General features: G+C 43.7%; 1 protein-coding gene across 1 annotated transcript; it reads left to right on the top strand.

Moving 5' to 3' along the window:
- Positions 1-825: 825 nt before the first annotated feature.
- LOC110325212 lies at positions 826-1,656 on the top strand. The gene has a single exon (XM_021202995.1). It carries the CDS (start codon positions 1,223-1,225, stop codon positions 1,550-1,552), a length of 330 nt encoding a protein of 109 aa, XP_021058654.1. The 5' UTR covers positions 826-1,222; the 3' UTR covers positions 1,553-1,656.
- The last annotated feature ends 18,927 nt before the right edge of the window (positions 1,657-20,583 follow it).

Here is a 20,583-nt window from a genome sequence, read left to right as displayed (position 1 = left end):
AGAAGAAGAAGAAGAAGAAGAAGAAGAAGAAGAAGAAGAAGAAGAAGAAGAAGAAGAAGAAGAAGAAGAAGAAGAAGAAGAAGAAGAAGAAGAAAGCTGACAAATGTGGTTACTAATGCAAGAAGCACCCCAGGGTCTCACTGGGTCTTACCGAAAACCCTGAACCGGAAGTCGAAGCAAATCAGATCCAGGGTCAGCTTTCAGGACTACACTGTAAAAATGCAATCGATAGATTCCAGACTGGAAATCTCTACAGGTCAGCTTCTCTCACTGACATATGCTAAGAAAGAGGTGGAGAAGGAATCTGCAAACATTCCTTTTTTTTTTTTTTTTTTTTCTGCAAACATTCCTAAGACGGTTAAAAAGAACAAGACTGACCTGGTAATGTCTTGTAAAGGCACACCTGGTGACAAAACTGAAGAACTAGGAACAGGGCAGATATGGGTGGTGCTTCCCAGGGGGTTGGTTTGTTATTTGGTTTTATACCTGTGGTTTTCGGTATATTGGAGATTTAAATTTATTTTTAAATTAAAAAAAAGAAAAAAAAAAGATACAGGACGAGGGGGATGTGGGCGCGTGCGTACCACAGCGCACGTGTGGAGATCAAGGCACAATTTCCGTGAAGCTGCTTCTCTCCTTCCACAGAAAACTCAGGTGGTCAGGCTTGGTGGCAAGCGTAGATTGGGGACATTGACTTCAAGCTAAGCATTTCCAACTCCTAGAACCAAAGCAGGCTGAAGCGAGATGACCCAGGGGCCAATCATCCGGGAGGAGGCTGCCTCCGGCTTCTGGCTGGCCGCCTGCGCGTGTCCTCCCAGCACAGTGCCAGCTGCGGTCGGTCGAGAAAGCCTCGGTCAAGTCCGCACCCGACAGGCTCGGGGCTACAAGGCATGTGGGGCTTTACCTGGGTCGACCTCCAGGAAAATCGAGATCAGGGCGGAGACGTGCTGAGAGGTAGGGACAGACTGGAGCCTTAGGAGGTGGGACTTGGGCGGAGGCACTCCTCTGGGCGCTCGCGGTGCGTAGTGGGTGCTCTGTCCCGCTCCTCTTGGCTGAACACGTACGAGGGCAGTCATCCTGGGGAAACTGAGGCCGCCAAAGTCACAGGGTTCATCCGAACATCCAGCCCCCAACCTGGCGCGGCATCCAGGCACCTGCTCCAACTGGGGACAACCGGCGGCCTGGGCCGCCACCCTCCCCCCCAAGGGGAGCGGTGATAAAGATGCGGAACTCGTCGCGCGAAAGCAGAGAGGGGAGGGAAGAGGCGTTGAGAGTCTCGCGCGATGTGAGCTGGATCCGCGTGGGTCCCGCCAACCCAGCCGCTGTTGAAGACGCCCAGGACCCGGAGTCCGGTGGGCACAGCATTCGGGTGACCTCGGAGCCTCAGGAGATCCGCAGCTCGCCTGCTCCAACGCCCCTTCCCCAACATCCCTTCCTTGGGACCTCGGCCCCTCCTGCATCCTACTGTTCTATGATACCTCCCAGAGCTTCAAGGAGGCGCTGTGTGCGCGCTGCTGGAGGCCGCGCCTCCTGCCTCCAACTTAAGGTCTGAGCTGGAACTAGCATTTGGCAAGAGCTCTTGAATACGTGTGAGGGACGGGCAAGGTGACATACCCTTGAAGCCTCAATCACAGGAGGGAAATAAAGGCTTTTTTTCTTGTTTATTCTTTCTTACTTTGAGTATCGTGATCATATCGTCATAATGAAAATAATATTTTGAATGAAAAAGTATTACAAAATAAGCAGACATAAATCATATGGTAGGAGTAACATGAAACAAGAAACATTTTGTAAGAGCAGAAGTGTTGGGGTACACAATCCTAACACTCAGGAGGCTGAGTTCGGTACCCTGTCAAGAAATAAAAGCAAAAGTTGATCAAACTTCCTTTCTGTGGTCATAAGCCAAAGCTGGGAAGAACCTGGGCTAACAAAACCTTGCACCAGATTGGGTCTAGCCACTGCCCATCACAGGTCGGTGGGCGGGGCTCATGAAGCCTCCCGCCTCTCTGAGGAGCTCTAGGCAGTTAATGGTTCCTGGAGGGAGACACCACACGTGAAACCACAAGTAAGGTACCCAGGCCCCCGCCCACGTTCATATAAACAAAATTAAACTGAGTAAACAAAAGCAGGAGGAAGTCCTGAAAGCAGCAGGGGAGCTGGTTGGGAAGAGGAGGAGAACCAGGGATGGGAGGGGACGTGAGAGGGTCCTGGGCGTGAATAAGACCAAAATTCACTGTGCACACTTATGAAAGAAAATCAGAAATGTTAGTCTGGGGAGGGTTCAAGGAAGGTAGAATACGTACTTAACACGTGCAAGGTCCTGGGTTCATCCCAACACCGGCAAGAGAAAGTGAATTGTATGTATGTATGTATGTATGTATGTATGTATGTATGTATGTTGATACGCAGCGTGCAAACTGAAAGAGGTAGGAAAAGGATCCCGGAGGGGAACAACTGAGAACTGTAAGCACCTGTCAGAGCATACAGCCTTTCCAGCCAGAGCATCATCACTCGTGGGCAAACATGTTGTGGGAGTTTGAATGAAAATGGCCCCCCATTGAGGGCTAGAGAGATGTTCAAGAGCACTGGCTGCTTTTTCAGAGGACCAGAGTTTAATTGCCAACACCTACATGGCAGCTCACAACTATCTGTAACTCCCGATGTGATACCCTCACACAGACAGGAATGCATGCAAAACCGCCAATGCCTGTGAAATAAAATTAAGTAAATTATTTTTTTAAGGAATTTTTATTTATTTATTTATTATATGTAAGTACACTGTAGCTGGCTTCAGACACCCCAGAAGAGGGCATCAGATTACATTACAGATGGTTGTGAGCCACCATGTGGTTGCTGGGATTTGAACTCAGGACCTCTGGAAGAGCAGTCAGTGCTCTTAACTGCTGAGCCATCTCTCCAGCGCAAGTAAATTATTTTTTAAGAAAAGATTAGGATGTATGGCCTTGGGGTAGTTGTGGCATTATTGGTGGAAGAGTGTCAGTGGGGGTGAACTTTGAAGTGTCAGAAGCACAGACCAACAAACATTCATTCACATAAAATAAAACTTAAAAATCTAAAAACAATCAGCAAAATGCCTCTGCATTCCAGAAAGAACAACTAAAATATAAAATATGAAAAAATATTAACATATAAATATTTACATATTATAAAAATAACAAATATATTAAAATATTAAGTTCTTACAGTGCTATGGAGCACCCAAATATCATTATAAATTGCCAGTGAAAGAGAGAGAGAGACAGAGACAGAGAAACAGAGACAGAGAGTTTGTCTATTCAAGAAAACATGTATTTGAGGGCTGGAGAGATGGCTCCTCAGTTAAGAGCACTGACTGCTCTTCCAGAGGTCCTGAGTTCAATTCTCAGCAACCACATGGTGGCTCACAACCATCTGTAATAGATCTGATGCCCTCTTCTGGGGTGTCTGAAGACAACTATAGTGTACTCACACACATAAAATAAATAATTCTTTAAAAAAAAGAAAGAAAGAAAACATATATTTGAGTCTAGGCTCAACTCTATGAACTACAAGTGCATATGCTCATAAGAGAAGTAGAGAGGTGTCAGTGAGACACTTAATAAACTCAAGCTGGAATCTACCTAAATGTCACCAACCAGGTAAATCAATTGTGAGCAATAACACAATTCTAAGGAACAGACTCCTGATACAAGCCAGATACATCTCCAGCATGCTTGGGAAAAGAAGTCAGACTCACACTTGTTTAGATTCCACATATGTGATGGCAAAGAGCAAGTTAATAAGTTGGCTAATAGAAGTCAGAACAAGAGGGGGAATGGCTCCCTGTGAAGGAGCAGGGGGAGTCTTTGAGGGTGACATAAATGTTCTAGAATTTGATTTGAGTAGAAGTTGGTTAGTTTGTGAATCTGCAGAGGAAGATTTAAATGGTACACTTAAAATCCATGTTCTGGGGCTGGTGAGATGGCTCAGTGGGTAAGAGCACCCGACTGCTCTCCCGAAGGTCCAGAGTTCAAATCCCAGCAACCACATGGTGGCTCACAACCATCCGTAACAAGATCCGACTCCCAGAGTGTCTGAAGACAGCTACAGTGTACTTACATATAATAAATAAATAAATCTTAAAAAAAAAAAGAACAAAAGTTACATTTATTAAAAAAAAAAATCTGTGTTCTGTTACACACACACACATTGAAAACTCTAAAAACATTTTTTTAATGGGAAGCTTTAATATTCTATTTCTATTCTATTTCGACCAGGCATCATAAGATGCCCTGAAGAATTTTAAAGGCCCTCCTTACCTATCAGCTTAGTGGGATTCCAAGCTTTCCTCTACCAAGATGGTGCATAGGCAAGAAACTCTTCCAGTGCTGGTCTTCGACATTTGTCACATCCCTCTGGGTTTGACAGTAAGGAGCCAGCACCAGCGGGAGGATGCAGCAGCAGGCAGTGTCCTCTAGAACAGTCCAGCAGGGTTCCCATAGGGAGATACCAACTTCCATGTTACAGCTATTTGTGCAAGACGAGAATGGGACTCCTTAGCTCTTGGCAGAAGCAGGCATTGCACGATTCCTTGGCTTTTGACTGGCCACTGTTACAGCTCCTGGATTTGGAGAGGCTGAGGCCCTTTGCCTTAAAGGTTTGAGAACTCTCTGAAACTTCTCTGGGGACCAGGACCTACAGTTTCTCTTTGCTGACACTTATGGTCTTCCTTCTTCTTCAGTTCTGAATCCTCCCTCTGCCTCCCGCCATGCTCCAGCCCAAGTCATTCTCTTTAACTCCTCCGCCACTATTCTAAAGCAGTTAAGCAGCGGGCTGCCTGCTGCTCTTCGCAGCTTGGCCTGCCAACCGGTGGTTCAACCATTTCTGCTTCTGCTGTTTTGTTGGTGTCTCTGCATCCGGGTCACTCTGCTCTGCTAATTTTTATCCTGCTCCAGGCTCAGCCCACACTTCTACAACTGGACAAGAAAGGACCACCCAAAACAAGCCCTTTTTTTAGGCCCTTTTTTTGTTTGTTTTTTGTGTTTAACATCAGGACAGACAGTATTGGGTGGGGGTGGGGTGGGGATCTCTTGGCTGATTCATCAAGTGTACTCAACCACGTTTCTAGAGCCAGAGAAGAGGTGGTTTCCACCAATCACAACAAACTTCACATGCAAATGAAGGTTACATTTGTACCAATCAGCACAGCCCTTCCTTGAGTTCCAGTCTCAGAGGTGCTTCTGTTGGTCTACCCGGAGAGGTGCTTCGCCTCTCACCTAGGTGGGGACAGCTGCAGGGCCATCTAGGGCTCACTGAGGTTTGTCATTAAAAAAAAAAAAAAAAAAGTTGGTATAAAGTGAACCAGGCCTGAAGTCCCAAAGTGTCACTTCCGGGAGTCAAAGCAAGCAGCTGCAATTGTAGGTTTTTCTCAAGAGATCTGTGGAGAACAGCATGACCGTCAGCTTCAGGGTAACTCAGTGGACTGCTTGACAGTTGTTCTGTCCGGGGACAGCCAAGGTACAAGAGAAGTCGAACAGCTGCCAGTCGGGTAGTTAAATTAACACGTCCTCCAGTGTCTTTGCTTATTTACAAGAAAATAAACATCGGGAATGTGTAAAGCCTAAACACGGAGAAATTACCAACGACGTGCAGATCCTCTAAGGGTGCTTTAAGAGTGTTTGGCACAAAGGTGCCCCCCCCACCTTTGTCTAGCCCACCTTCACATTCACCAGGGAAACACTCTTTAAACTCAGTGAACAAACACTGCTTGAAGTGACTCACACAATAAACAAGAGACCAGCTGACAGAGCTGGGAAGAATGTATTTTTCAGATAGGCTGGAGATAAGAAAAGCAGGAAAGCTGGTTGTCTCGTGAGTTCACTTGCTTATGTGACAAATGCTTTTTTGAATAAGTGCCATATGCCAGTGACCCTCCAGCCACAAACCTGGCTTTCTTCTTCATACTGACTCAGTTGTCTACGTTTGCCTCAGCCCCTTCTCTCCCCCTCCCCTCCTCTGTGGACCTCTTCTGACAGGGAAATGTAAGCGAACACTTGGAGACGATTAATCACGTCTGTCTGTAAATCTTTCCAGCCTGGCATCTGTCTAGCCTAGTTACAGCTGTGTAGCAAAGCACACCAAAACTTGGTGGCTTAAAACAACAGTCCTTTTGTCACTTGTGATTATGTGGGTTAGCACTCTGGTGGGGGAGGGGACAACGACTAAGAGGGCATGGATTGTCCTCTATGTGAGGACATCATCTAGATTGGCTCAATAAGGCCTGCTGGCTGGAACAGGCCTCCCTCCCTATGTGGGTCCGGTGCTGCCTGTTGTCTACCAACCACATCTTGACTTTCAGGTAAAACAGGAAAGTTGATTCCAACCTGGTATACGTGTGCACCTGCCAGTGTGCACATGCACACATGGGTGTGTGGGGTGTGTGTGTGTGGGGGGGGGTGTTTGCACTGGGGATAAAACCCAGAGTTTGAACTTGCCAAACACATGCTCCGGTATTGAATTACATCTACAGCCTTGGCCCTCATTTGGACAGTGCCGGGTCATTAGGACTGGTATAGGACATCCCCTCCCCCTTTTTTTTTCATTGTGTGCTATAGGGCTTTTAGATATTGGCCGCCTGGGCCCTTCAAGAGACTCCCTTGCTAATGAGGTGCAAAGCTTTGCATCAGCATCAAGGTCTTCTACATCTGTAAAAAGACATGCCTACGTAAATGCTTGTGTATTTTGTCCATTCTTTGGTCGGGGAAACTGAAGTTGATTTAAAACCAGTTTGTTTTCTTTCTAGTAACCAAGAAGGCTGGCAGGGTAGTTCAGAATGAAAGGAGGGGAGGGGAGAAGAGGGGACAAATGTCAGGGCAAGAGAGGGAGGGGGTGGGGGAGGGAAGGGGAGGAGAAGGGAGGAGAATCTCACCTGGGAAAACCCAGAAAAGGCAAATAAATCAGGTGCTTTACTGGACACTAGCTCCTTCCTGGATTTTCTGTTTAATCTCCACCAATCTAAGACTTCCATACCAAAAAAGGTGAAGCCAGACAGAAGTGAAGGTAGCACACACCAGTCTCTGCGCTGGCAGATCATTTTGAAAACACCCACAATGTTTAGAGGAAGCTATTCGGCAGTGCCTTAGAACTGGCAGCTGACAGACATGAGACGCAGCAAGGTTACGGCCCAGGCTTGGAGAACTGGGGAAGGGAGTGAATTAGCTTTGTCTTCTAGCTGTGACCCTTGACCTCTCCAGGCTTTGACTCCCACAGCTGTAGGAAAGGGACACACTTTCAACTATGAGCAGGAGGGAGTGGCACGGCCCTACAGACAGGCAGTCCCATCTCAGTCCCATCTCAGCTGGAACCATGCCTGGCTGGACTGTTCTCTCCTGGAGCTGCCCTCGGACTCACTGATACCTAAGCTCTTCTGGAAGTATGTAAAAACTAAACCCTGATCCAGGCTCAGTGGTGCATATCTATAATCCTAATACTTGGGATATTCAGGCTGGAGGATCATGACTTCTAAGTCGGTCTAGACGCCATAATGAGTTCAAGGTCAACCTAGGCTATAGAGAGAGACCCTATGCTAAAAAGGGAAGGAAGGAAGGGAGGGAGGGAGGGAGGGAGGGGGAGAAAGAAGAAAGTGAAAGCCGTGCCAGGTACATTATGAGAGCTATGTAACGTTAGTCCACCTGAAAGCATCCCTTGGACTGTGGTCCAAGGATGAGACGTGCAGCAGTGTAGACAGAAAATGGCTGGGATCTCAGTTGTGCACTTTGCTCTCCTCCAGTCTAGCTTTCCTTCTGTGTAATTCTAATATATCACTCATAACACCTAAAAATAAATGTCTTTACTATGAGTCCGGGAGTGCTATTTCCGTCTGGACATGCAGTAGCTCATGCATGGCATATGAGTGCTGTTCAGTGAGCCAAAGGCTGCGTGCAGGATGTGGTTTGACCAAGTCTAGTGTATATATAGCAGGAGATTGGGACAAGTGAGCTATTTTTATAAGAACTGTGCTTAAGTTTTCATCCCAGATGACAGAAGCGTGAAGTGAAGAGGCTGGAGAAGCGGTGCACATGCCTGTGGTATTTGGTTCTTGCTGTTGCATTTTCCACGGGATGCCATGCAACTATCTGAAATGCTGACAACTGTAACCTCCCAAATTTATCCTCTACCATCTCAATTCAGTCACCAAATGCCATCTGAAGGCTCACATGGCCAGTCATGCAAAAGTTCATGCTCAAGTAGTTCAGAAACCTGTTCATGGTCTACGGGTTCAACTCAGGATGTGGGTTCCACCCCAAAGCCAGGCCCAGACATACTGACGGTACTAAATGTCTAAACCTAAGTTTCAGAGAAGTGTTTGTTTGTTTGTTTGTTCATTTAGGTGGTGATAGAACAGTGTTACAGTCCTGGGATGAACCCCAGGGCCTCACCCATGTTAGGCAAACTTCCTACCGCTGGCTGATCTATTGTCCCATCTACCCTTTCACACCTCCTGGGTAGCTGGCATTGCAGTTGTATGTCAGCAGGCATGGCTATAAAGACCAGTTTTATGTGTGTTGTCAGGGGTGGGGGATGGCACAAATCTATAACAAATCCCAGCACCAGGAAGCTAAGGTGGGAAGATCAAGAGCTTTAGACCAGCCTGGACTATAAGATTCCATCTCAACAAACAAGTGTTTAGGTTTAAATGCCAATTGTTTTACAGTGAAAGGACAGGTGTAGTGCCACACACTTGGAGAGTAGAGGGAGGGAGATCGGAAATGCAAGGTCAGTCACTACTGTACAGCAAATTTGAAGCCAGCAGGGCTACCTGAAAGGGAGAGAGAAGGGGGGGGGGGGAATGGGGAAGGGAGGGGAGGGAGAGGGAAGGAGAAGGTGGAGGGAGAGGGGGAGAGGTTGAGAGGGAAAGGCAGACAGAGACAGAGACAGAGGGGGGAGGGAAAGAGAGGGAGAGGGAGAGGAATGGGGAAGGGGAGGGGGAGGGAGAGACAGACAGAGGGGGAGGGATAGAGAGGGGGAGGGAGGGAGAGAGAGACAAAGAGAGAGAGGGAGGAGGAAGAGGGAGAGAGACAGAGAAAGAGAGGGAGGGAGGAAGGGAAGGAGGGTAGGAGGGAGAAAGAGAGACACAGACACAGAGAGACAGAGAGAGAGGGAGAGATTTTCAATGAGGTCCTAAGCAGTGTCCACCCAGATCCTCCAACTATGTCTTCTATATTTCTAAACATGATGCTTACCCCAGGTTTTCTAAATTTTGCATTAACTGTCCTCCTTAGAAGATTATTTCAATGTCACCTTTGTCCAGTGTTCACTCTTCCAGCTGTATAACTATTACCCAGTAAGTCACATTGATTTTCTCCTGTAGTTTTGCTGCCTCTAAGTTAATCATTTGCTTAGTTTTCTGACTGCCTCTAACTAGTCAGGGAAGTCTGTCCGACACACAAATTGCATTATCAGTCACTCAACCTGGAGGGAGCCTCTGGGATTAATTTTGCTTTTCATAACTAAAATCTTCCTAGAGTGTTAATGCTTCAAATGGCGGCTTCTTTGGGGCTTCATTTTCTTTTATGCATGTATGTCAGTGTCTCCCTGATTTGCCCAGTCTGGCTTGGACTCACAGTTCTGCAGAATCAGTCTCCCAAGTGCCGAGATTCTGAGCCCGCATCATTGAACCCAGCTCTCTAGATCCTTAAATGGGATTTTCCTTGCTAAGAAAAATTGGAATTTATTTTAGCAACTGGTCAAGATAAAATTATTCCAAGCTACACCCCTAAGATGTTGTGTATTGAAACATGAACAAAACCAGTTTCCTGCCATCAACAAACTCTGGATGGGGTAACTCAAGAACCATGAAGAAGAAATACCGTCAGAAGGAATTGGGGTGCCAGGACCTTAGCTGGCTTGGGCATCAAATAGATACGGATTTAATCCCGGTTCTTTCTGCCTCTGTGTGACTCTAACTGGATATGATAAGCTCTCCCCACCATGAATGTGAAGTTGGTGAGAGCAACAAGAGGAGTCTTGCCTGCAACAGCTGAAGATCACGTAAGGCTCATTTCCAAGTCAACATCTTTCTAGTCCGATGGTGTGCAGGAACACACCATCTTAGGGTGGAACATTCAGATGATAATGGAATTATAAAGATCTCACTTGCTGGGGGGGGGGGGGGCTTCTGAAACATTCTCCACCCATGACCTCTTTACACCTGTGTAGAAATTTTGTCCTGGTTCTACCTCCCAGCCCCATGCTCCCAGAAATTAAGACTCAGACTCAAAATATATTTACAAGTATCTTGGTCATAATTTATAATAACCCATTTATTTTAATCTATATTCTGCCATGTGGCTGCTTACCCGTGCTCAGGTACCATGTGTCTGTCTGGTTACATCTTCCCAGGCAAATCTCCTGCTCCTGGAACCCAGAATCCTTTCTGCCTCCCGAATGTCCTACCTCCTATTTTGTGCCTAAGCCATAAGCTATCAGATTTATTATTGTCAAGTGCACAACCATACAGACATGATATTCTATCTATATACATGAGAAATTACTTTTATTACCTTGATTGATCCGTCAGTTGATTGACTGTGTATGTGCACATGAGTACGCACACAGTGTGGCTCACGTGTAGAGGTGAGATGACAATTTGAGGGTATCAGTTCTCTCCTTCTGCCTACGAGACAGGGATAGAACTCAGGTTACGAAGCCTGGCAACAATCACATGACTGACTGCACCATCTCATCACTGCATCACACTTGAGACTCAGTTTCTATACAGTAGGTGTACAGTAGGTATAGAAATCATTTGCTGGCAGTAGCCCATAAAGCTTCTCTTTAAGTCCATGATACATGGATAATTTTACTACTTAGTAAAGACAAAAGAAAACCTGTATTCTAATGAGGTGGATGTGCTTATTTATTTTTGCATAAAGAATTAAATGTTGGCTGAGTACGTAACACTGAAAGATGCATCTACAGGCTCCAACTTTTTATTTTACGATTCTCTGTGCTGATGGCATCAGTTTGCATAAAGACATAGTATAAAATGGCAGGTTGTGTCACAGTGATTTATTGGAAATTCTGTCCTAATAACAGAACAAACTTCACTGGGTAACGTGTGCATGTGCGTGCGTGTGTGTGTGTGTGTGTGTGTGTGTGTGTGTTGGGGGTGAGGCAATTAAGGGTGTGCCAGTCAGTTCTCAGCTTCCACCTTCCTTGGGTTTCAAAAATCAAATTCAAGTTGTCAAAGTAGTCATCTTGATGGTCTCCGTTTTAATAAACTCAGAATCGGTAACTCCAGCAGCAGGGAGGTGTTGTTGGTGGTGGTGGTGTTGTTCTCTTCATTGTCATTGTCATTGTCCTGAGACAGAATCTCCTAAAACCCAGGCCAACGATGACCTGGAACTTCTGATCATGCTACCTCTGCCTCCAGGTGTTAGCTAGGATTACAGGGTGCAACACCATGTCCAGTTCTGGGTGGCACTGGGAATTGGACCCAGGCCATTCTTCTTCTTCTTCTTTTTTTTTTTAATTATATGTGAGTACACTGATCTTATTACGGATGGTTGTGAGCCACCATATGGTTGCTGGGAATTGAACTCAGGACCTTTGGAAGAGCAGTCAGTGCTCTTAACCATTGAGCCATCTCTCTAGCCCCCAGACCCAGGCCATTCTTGCTAGGCACTCTCCCAACGGAACCACATCCCCAGCCCATAATTTTAAAATCAAAGATTCTACCATATTACAATCCAAAGATATACTAACTTCAGAATGTTGTACCTCAAAATAGTAAAAGGTTTTGCTTTGTGTAAGTATTGTTTCTGTAAGAGCAGAAAGCTTTATTTATAAATTACAAGCACTGCAAATCATATCTTACAATAGACTCTAATATGAACAGAGGTGTTTCAAGCAGTTTCTTTCTTCTAATTTTTTGTTTTCCGTTTTGTTGTTGTTTGTTTTGTTTTGTTTATTTGTTTGTTTGGTTTGGTGGCATTACATGCATGAAGCATGGCCTGTGCATGCGTGTTGTGTATTCAGAACCAAGACTTCAATAAAGTCAACAGATAGAACACTGGCTAGTCAGACACCTGATTTGACATAGCATGGTAGGAATTTTCAGGTACGTGTCCCCAGGAAACTCCCCTCGGAAGAACACGTTCTTTCCCTCCTAGTAGGCCAACATCCTGCCACTCTCTGTACTTTTTGGTCTTTGTAGAAGAGATGAGAAGGCTATGATATAAGCACAGTGAACAATCTGTCTTTGAAACAACCAGTCAAGGGAAATCCTCTATTTACACCTTACAGTGTGCACATGTTTAAAATTATGGCCAAGCCAGAGCAGATCACTGAAGTTCTAAAACAATCCAACTGTCAGACAGGGTAAAATCTACCCAGTTCCTGCTCCTAGGGATGAGCCCCAGCCCCATACCTAAACTCTGAAGAAACACCCTAAGATGATGTCAGCAGCTTCTTCCCCCACAGCACCAGAGCTCAACTTGGAGGTCCTGCTGGCAACTAGCAACCTCAAGCAACATACACTGTTCATCTTTCCCAGTGTTTATTATCTGAGAGTACCAGAAACATACATGGTCATACACTTCATGATCCTCCAAATCTGACAGTTGAGGTCAAGTCGAGCATTTATTATCTGGGACATTTAGATTCATAACCTCACTGCATCTTATAAGAAACTAGAAAACAAACTGATAGAGAAAAGTGGATCCCTGCCCCACCCCAGTATGGCAAAAGTGAGGAGACATAAACTTCTGGTTGCTCATCCTCTTCTGTAGCAGGATAACAGATGAGGCAAAGGCCTGGGGCTATACACATAGTAGGTTGTCAGAACTGTGTGAAGTCTCTTCCTAGGAGGTGTAAGGACCTGTGATTTAGGAAGAATGACAACCCAGACTCAAATAGTATGCAACAGCAAAGAGCATTTATTTTAAAGCCCGTTAGGGTAGGAATGGGGGAAATTTTACCTTTCTTTCTCTTGATTGGTTGGTTCTATCTTGAGGGGTATAGGTAGGTGCCTTTGCGATTGGTTACAGCTCTGGGGGATTTGGGGGACTTTTGCTGATTAATTATACTTGGCTCAAGCTAGGTGGTGGGGTAGCTTCTACAGCTCCTGATTGGCTGCCCATGAGGTTGACTCAGGCTAAGTGGTGGAACAACTTCCTGATTGGCTGCCCGTAAGGGGTGGGTTTTCCTGGAATTGATTTGTTTTGAACTTTTTCCATTCTGGAAAACAGAAACTTAGGCCTAGTCTCCCAAACTGACGGTCTGCAGCCTGAAGGGGATTATGGCACTGGCTAACCCTGTCCTCTCAGAGGAAAGTTTCTTCTCCGGCTTCTCTGATGCCAGCACGTTAGCTTCTTTCTTCTAGTATGAGATTTGTGAACTGAAGTTCTCGGGAACTGAAAAGAACACTGTATCTGTGTTAAACATTCTACATGGCTGATTGACTATTTAGAATGTTCATGATTGTGGGGAGTTGGAGTGTTATAGGTTGGAGCCAAATTATCCTGAGAGACCTTATTTCCCCCCCTCCCAAAAAGGCTATTTAAGGTCAATCTCTGTGTGTGACCTCATATCCTGTGACCATTAGGTAAATTCTTGTGTAATGTACAAACTCCTGGCTTCCATCACCTCAAATTATAAGACTGTCCTAACAGTCCAAGACCTATAGCAAAGGCTTCCCCCATTTTGATGTACCTCACCTACCTGATGTTTCCATCAATATATTTGTTAACATGTCTTGACAGCCAACCAGATGGCTCAAGGAGTAAAGATGCTTGCTGCTCAAGCCTTACAACTGAAGGTTGCTCCCCAAAAAGTCAGATGCAGTGGCACACATCTGCAACCCCAGCACTCCTGTGAGACGGGAAGTGGAATCAGGAGTTCCAGGCTAGCTTAAAGTACACAGGGCAGCAAAACACCTGGGAGACACTATAAAGTGACCTCAATTAGGTTCTGGTTTTGAAGTCAGTGTTTGTTACCTATTAGAGCATTTGCTTAGAATATCTTTTTCTTTCGTGTTATACTAAAGTTGCATCTGATGGTCAGGTGCATTTCTTGGAGATAACAAATAGACAGATCCTGTTGAACCAAATCTAACAATCTATCTCCTAATATTAATTTCTAACCATTTGGTATTTTCCTTTGCCTCATTGGTGTTTTGTTTGGTTTTTCTTGTAGCTTCCATGATGTGTTTATCTTTCTTTTCAGTCTAAAGGACTACTTCAAGTACCTTTTGTAGAGCTGCTTTGTGATCGTGAATTCCTTTAGTCTGCTTTTATCACAGAAAGCTCTTTTCTTCTTCAGTTATGATAGTTGTGCTAGGTATAGTAGTCTGAGTTGACAGGTATTGTGCTCTAGAGCTTGAAATACATTATCTCCAGCCCTCCTGGCTTTCAACATTTCTTTTTTTTTTTTTTTTTTTTAGATTTATTTATTAATTATTATATGTAAGTACACTGTAGCTGTCTTTAGACACCCCAGAAGAGGGCATCAGATCTCATGATGGATGGTTGTGATCCACCATGTGGTTGCTGGGATTTGAACTCGGGACCTTTGGAAGAGTGGTCCGTGCTCTTAACCGCTGAGCCATCTCTCCAGCCCTCAACATTTCTATTGAGAGAGATGAGGTGTTATTCTAATGGGTGTGTCTTTATATTTGATTTGGTGTTTTTCTCTAAGCTTCCAATACTTTGTGTATTTAGTGTTTTAGCTATGATACAGGAAGGTTGCTTCTGTTCTTATCTATTTGGTGTTATGCTTTCTGTACTTGATCGGGCACCTCTTTAGATTTAAGGAAACTTCAGTACAATTGTGTTCTTGAAAATAATGTTTTCCATTCCTCCAGCATGAAATTCTCACTTTTCCAGGGCCGGAATTTGTAGGTTTAGTCTTTATATAGTGCCCCATAGATCTTATTTTGTACTTTATCTTTGTCTGAACATTTCATCTACCTTGCCTTCTATCCCCACCACTCTTTGGTCCATTCTATCTGTGACTCCCTAAAACCTTTTAATTTGCTGTCTTTCTATTTCTAGTAATTCTTCAGTCTTTCTAGTTCGACACTGACTTCTGCATTTATAACTCCTATCAACTTTATTTCAGTCAGCTAACTGTATTCTTAGACTTGTGCCTTCTTTTGACTTCATTGGATGTATTTATAATTATCCTTTTTAATTCTTTGTCTACTATTTCATCTCTCACTGGAAACCATTTCTGTGGGACTATTACCTCTGGGGATATGTTGCCTTGGTTTTTAATGTTCCTTTTTGCCTTTATACATACATACATACATACATACACACACACACACACAATTTTTGTGTGATAGTGTCTCAAGTAGCTATCTCCCTAAACACAGCCTTTGAAACTTGATTCTTCTGCATCCACCTCTCTTTTTTCTTTTTTCTTTCTTTTTTTTTTTTTTTTTTTTTTTTTTTTTGGTTTTTCGAGACAGGGTTTCTCTGTATAGCCCTGGCTGTCCTGGAACTCCCTGCTTGTGGACGTTGTACATCGTGGTGCGCACTAGGCTCCGCACCACGATGTACAACGTCCACAAGNAGGCTTACACATATATACCACAGAACGTGGTCTGACTCTGTCAGTTTTCTAAGTTTCTCAATTAATTTTGAAATTTTAGTTGCAAAGATTTTTGGCTTTTTTTTTTTTTTTAAATATCCAGAGGCTCTGTATTATTTCATCTTTCATTCCCAACACTGGCAGTTTTTGGTTGTAAGGGCTTAACTTTTTTTTTTTTTTAAAGCATTTTCAGTTTGTTTTCAAGTTTATTATACTGATTTCTAATCTAATTTTTCTTTCTTAAAACTTACACTGGGTTTTAATTACTTCATCTTTTTCATTTCATGTTCACATTGATAGTCTTAATTTTAAGCACTGTTTTTAATGTGGCAAAAAAACAAACAAACAAAACAACAACAACAAAAAGTAAAAAACCCTCCAATGTGTTGTAGACACACCAGCAGAGGGCATCAGCTCTCATTATGGATGGTTGTGAGCCACCATGTGGTTGCTGGAATTTGAACTCAGGACCTTTGGAAGAGCAGTCAGTGTTCTTAACTGCTGAGCCATCTCTCTAGCCCTGTTTTGATTTTTGATTGCTGATTCACAGGTATAATCTCTGTAGCCTTCAGTCATCTGAAATACATCAAAGTCTGCTTTATGAGCTCTCAGATTATCTTGGTGAAATTTGCATATGTAATACAAAAATCTATGTTCAATGTAATTTTTATGAATATTAGATTAAGGTATTTCATCCACTCAAATTTTCTGTAGCTTCACATTTAATTACATACTTACTGAGACATGTTATTGTCCAAACAGGCCTTTAAACTCCTAGACTTACATGATTGGCATGACATAGCCTCCTGAGTAGCTAGAATTATAGGTATTGCTACAGCAACCAGCTTATATTTTAAAAAACAAAACTAAGCTATTTGTACTGGTTTAAATATGCTTGGCCCAGGGAGTGGCACTCTTTAGGAGATATGGCCTTGGTGGAGTAGGTGTGGCTTTGCTAAAGGGAAGTGTGCCACTGTAGAGGTGAGCAATGAGACCCTCCTCCTAATCACGTGGGAGCCAGTCTTCTAGCAACCTTCAGATGAAGAAGCAGAACTCTCAGCATCTCTTGCACCACGCCTGCCTGGACCCTGCCATGTTCCTGCACTGATAATGGACGGAACCTATGAACCTGTAAGCCAGCCTCAATTAAATGTTGGCCTTATAAAAGTTGTCTTGGTCATGGTGTCTCTTCATAGCAATGAAAACCCTAAGACAGAAGTTGGTACCAGGGACTGGGGTATTGCTTCGATAGGCCTGACCATGCTTTTGTTTGGAAGAATGTGGGACTGACCATGCTTTTGTTTGGAAGAATTGGGGACTTTGGATTTGGAAAGCAGTGGAATGCATTACGTAGGGCTATCCTAATAGGCATATTGAAGACTTCCTTGCTGAGAATGAGTTGAATTGTGCAGACCTGACCCTATGTGGCCTAGAGACTGTTTTTGTGGTATTTTGTTGAAGAATGTGGCTGCTTTTTGCCTTGTCTCAAGAGTCTATCTGAGGCTAAGGTAAAGAGGTTTATTTATAGTAATTCCATTAAAGTCACAAAAAAGTCCAGCAGAGGCTTTGTTCTCTGGTTTAGTCTGATGAAGAGCGTTTTTAAATGAAAAGGAGCAAACTGAGAAAGGTAAAATAGAAAATGTATGGTTCAAGTAAAAAAGGGGCACCAAGAAGTAAAATGGGGATGAATCCTATGTTCAAGAAGATAAACATATTAAGGGAGTGATCATCTTGGGACAAGATCTCACTCGCCTAAGCTTAGGTTCACATATGATGTACACACCCTTAATCCCAGGAGACAGAGGCAAGCAGATCTCTGAGTTTAAAAGGCCAGCCTGGTATAGAGCAAGTTCCAAGTAGAGAAAAGCTTAAGTCGAGGAGTGGTGGTACACAACTTTCATTCCAGCATTCAGGAGACAAAACCATGCACATCTCTGTGTTCATGGTCAAACTACAGAGCAAGTTCCAGGATAGCCAAGCTTAGGCAGTGAAGGAGTTGGAAAGCAGAAAGCTGGTGATAATGTAACAGAACGGGGTGGGGGGTGGGGGGAATCTTCTAGCTCCAGCAAGCAGCAGAACTTGGCAGCTTTGGTCATGTGGCTCTGGTGTTAAGTCAAAAACAGAAGTGACTACTGAGATAATTGAAGTTGGTTAGCTGGAGCTAAGAAATTAGCAGAGATGAAGAGACTAGTATCACTGAGATGAAATCTTCTGGGAAATGTGTTCTGAGACTGTAAAAATGCTGTGTTTTTTAGATAGCCAAGGTTGTACCTCCTGCTGCAGCTGGACTTAGTAACATGTAAGAGTCACCCAGGTGGTATTTGTTTTGAAGGTATGAATGTGTCATGAAGAACAGCTAAGGCTTGGCACTATGAGAGACCATGGAAGGCCATTGGTAAAAGTGGAGTCTCAGTTGATGGCACAGGACTGAAGGGGTGATGAAAAGAAGTTGGGGACCATAAAGAGAGCCTATGTAAGGTTATTGGTGAAGCCTAGTTGCAGCAGAAGAGCCCAGCATATTGGGGATGCCAGTGGCATGGGATGACCACCAAGAACAGCAGCAGCAGCGGATTGGAGTCAACCTGAGCCTAGAGTGCTACAGAGGGTAGAGATGGAGAAGTGATGAAAGCCCTTTGGAGAAGTCCAGTACATGCGTGGTTCCCAGATATTGAAACAAGAAGTTGTGAAGTTGACCCCAAGATGTTAACAATGCCAGAACCATGTGATACCTGCTGAGGAAAGCTGATAACAGGTAGTGGAACCAGACCAGGAAAAAGAAATTTGTCCACAGAAACGAAGAGTTGGAAATGTGAAGACCAAATTGACATCAGCCATGGATAGTTTGCCCAGCTGCTTTCCTGTCTCGCTTTGGGGATTACAGTTAATGAATCTCAGAAGAGACTTTGAACATTTAAGATTGTTGAGACTGCTATAGACTAATAGGGACTTTGAAAGTTGGACTGAATATATTTTTTATTATAACTAGGTATAGCCCCCTTAGACTCATTTGTGGAATGTGGTGGGGTTTGAATATGCCTGGTTCGGGGAGTGGCACTCTTAGGTGTGGCCTTGTTGGAAGTGTGCCTCTGTCTCATTCTAACCACATAGGAACCAGTCTTCTCCTAGCAGCCTTCAGATGAAGACGCAGAACTCTCAGTTCCTCCTGCTCCGTGCCTGCCTGGATGCTGCTATACTTTGGCATTAATGAACCTCTGAACCCGAAACCCAGCTCCAATTAAATGCTGCCCTTCTAAGAGTTGCCTTGGTCATGGTGTCTGTTTACAACTATGAGACACTATTACTTGCTGAAGTTGTATTAAAATCTGAAACTATGGTTGTGAATTTACCTACCTGTATGATTGTTTTTATTATCACATACTTTTTACTTTTTCCTTTTTTTCCCACATTGTCTTTTGTTTTATTGCTTTGTTTTTTTGTTTTTTCCAAGACAGGGATTCTCTGTGCAGTCCTGGCTTTCCTGGAACTCACTTTGTAGACCAGGCTGGCCTCGAACTCAGAAACCCGCCTGCCTCTGCCTCCCAAGTATCAGGATTAAAGGCGTGCACCACCACTGCCCAGCTTGATGTGTTATTTAAATCCAGCATCTCTTGGTTGTTTCACATTCTCACCCTCTAATTAGAGTTTTGAGTTAATACAATTAAGACACCACGACATTTAGGGGACATCATTGGTGTACTTCTCTTGCACAGACAGAATTACTTTTCCTGTTCTGATGTTTTGTTTACTTTTGTGTGAGCCAGAGGACAACTCACACAAGCCCGTTTTGCTATTTCTTGCTAGTTTTTGTTACTGTTTCTCCTTCTCTGCCTTGTGTTCTACTTTGACTACTCTAGCTACAGTCTTCCGTGCTGTTTGCTCTGAGCATGATGATATGCATCTTCACCACAATCTACTAAAACAAATCCTGTAACTGCATTTTCATTTAGTATCTCCTGATTCAATCTCAAAATCTCTGCCTTAACTGGAATGTTTAGTGTGTCTACATTCACTATAACAGTCATTATCAATAGATGAATATCTTGTTTGGTCTTGTTTGGCATATGTACTCTCTGTAGTATGATTTTAGCCAGCACATTCTTAGAGATGTACCACCTAGGTAGAATGAAAACATTCCTTAAAGCAGCACATGGCACTTGGGGAATTCAAACTACACATACACAGAAGTCAGACAAAGGTTTGACCAAAACGCTCAAGAGTTTGTTCAAAGACATTCTACACAGGGTACTTAATTATATCTCCATCTGGAGGCCATCAACAGAGTTGTGAAAAACCTCTTTTTGATCATTCTAAGAAAAAAAAAAAAAAAAAAAAAGCTGAAACATTTTAGAAAGCACTAAAGTTTGCTCAATTTCCCTCTGCTTTATGATTCACTATGAAGAGATTAACAAGGCCAAGTTTGGAAATAGTAATTTGGAGAATCTGGTGTCAGAAGCACAAACCATCGACTGCAGTGACATGATTACATGAGTTAACAGTCACAAGTATTCTATTTCATTTCCAGAGCATTTTTACCTTTTTAGAGAAATAGTAAAGGGGGGGGGGACTGTAAAAACTAGCACTTACTAATAAACAATAAATTTGGGACATTATAATAATGCTTCACACATATTTAATCTACACAACCATCAGGTAGGTCTACACTGTCTCCCATTTTTTCAATAAAGGAAACTAGGTAAATTATAGTTTTAAGAATTTGCTCCAGGGCTGGAGAGATGACTCACTGTTTAGGAACTCTGACTGCTCTTCCAGAGGTCCTGATTTCAATTCCCAGCAACCGCACGGTGGCTCACAACTCTCTGTAATGGGATCCAATGCCTGCTTCTGGTGTGTCTGAGGACAGTGACAGTGTACTCATATAAATAAAATAAATAAATCTTTTTTTTCCCTTTTTTTCTTCTGGATTTTTGAGACAGGGTTTTTCTGTGTAGCCCTGGCTATCCTGGGACTAACTCTGTAGACCAGGCTGGTCTCAAACTCAGAAATCTGCCT

The sequence above is a fragment of the Mus pahari genome, chromosome 8 (genome assembly GCF_900095145.1).
Source record: "Mus pahari chromosome 8, PAHARI_EIJ_v1.1, whole genome shotgun sequence".
Classification (NCBI taxonomy): Eukaryota; Metazoa; Chordata; class Mammalia; order Rodentia; family Muridae; genus Mus; species Mus pahari.
This window is presented reverse-complemented; position numbering and strand designations above follow the sequence as displayed.

Coding starts and splice junctions, on each gene's coding strand:
- LOC110325212 (XM_021202995.1), top strand. CDS start 1,223: ATGCGGAACTCGTCGCGCGAAAGCAGAGAGGGGAGGGAAGAGGCGTTG.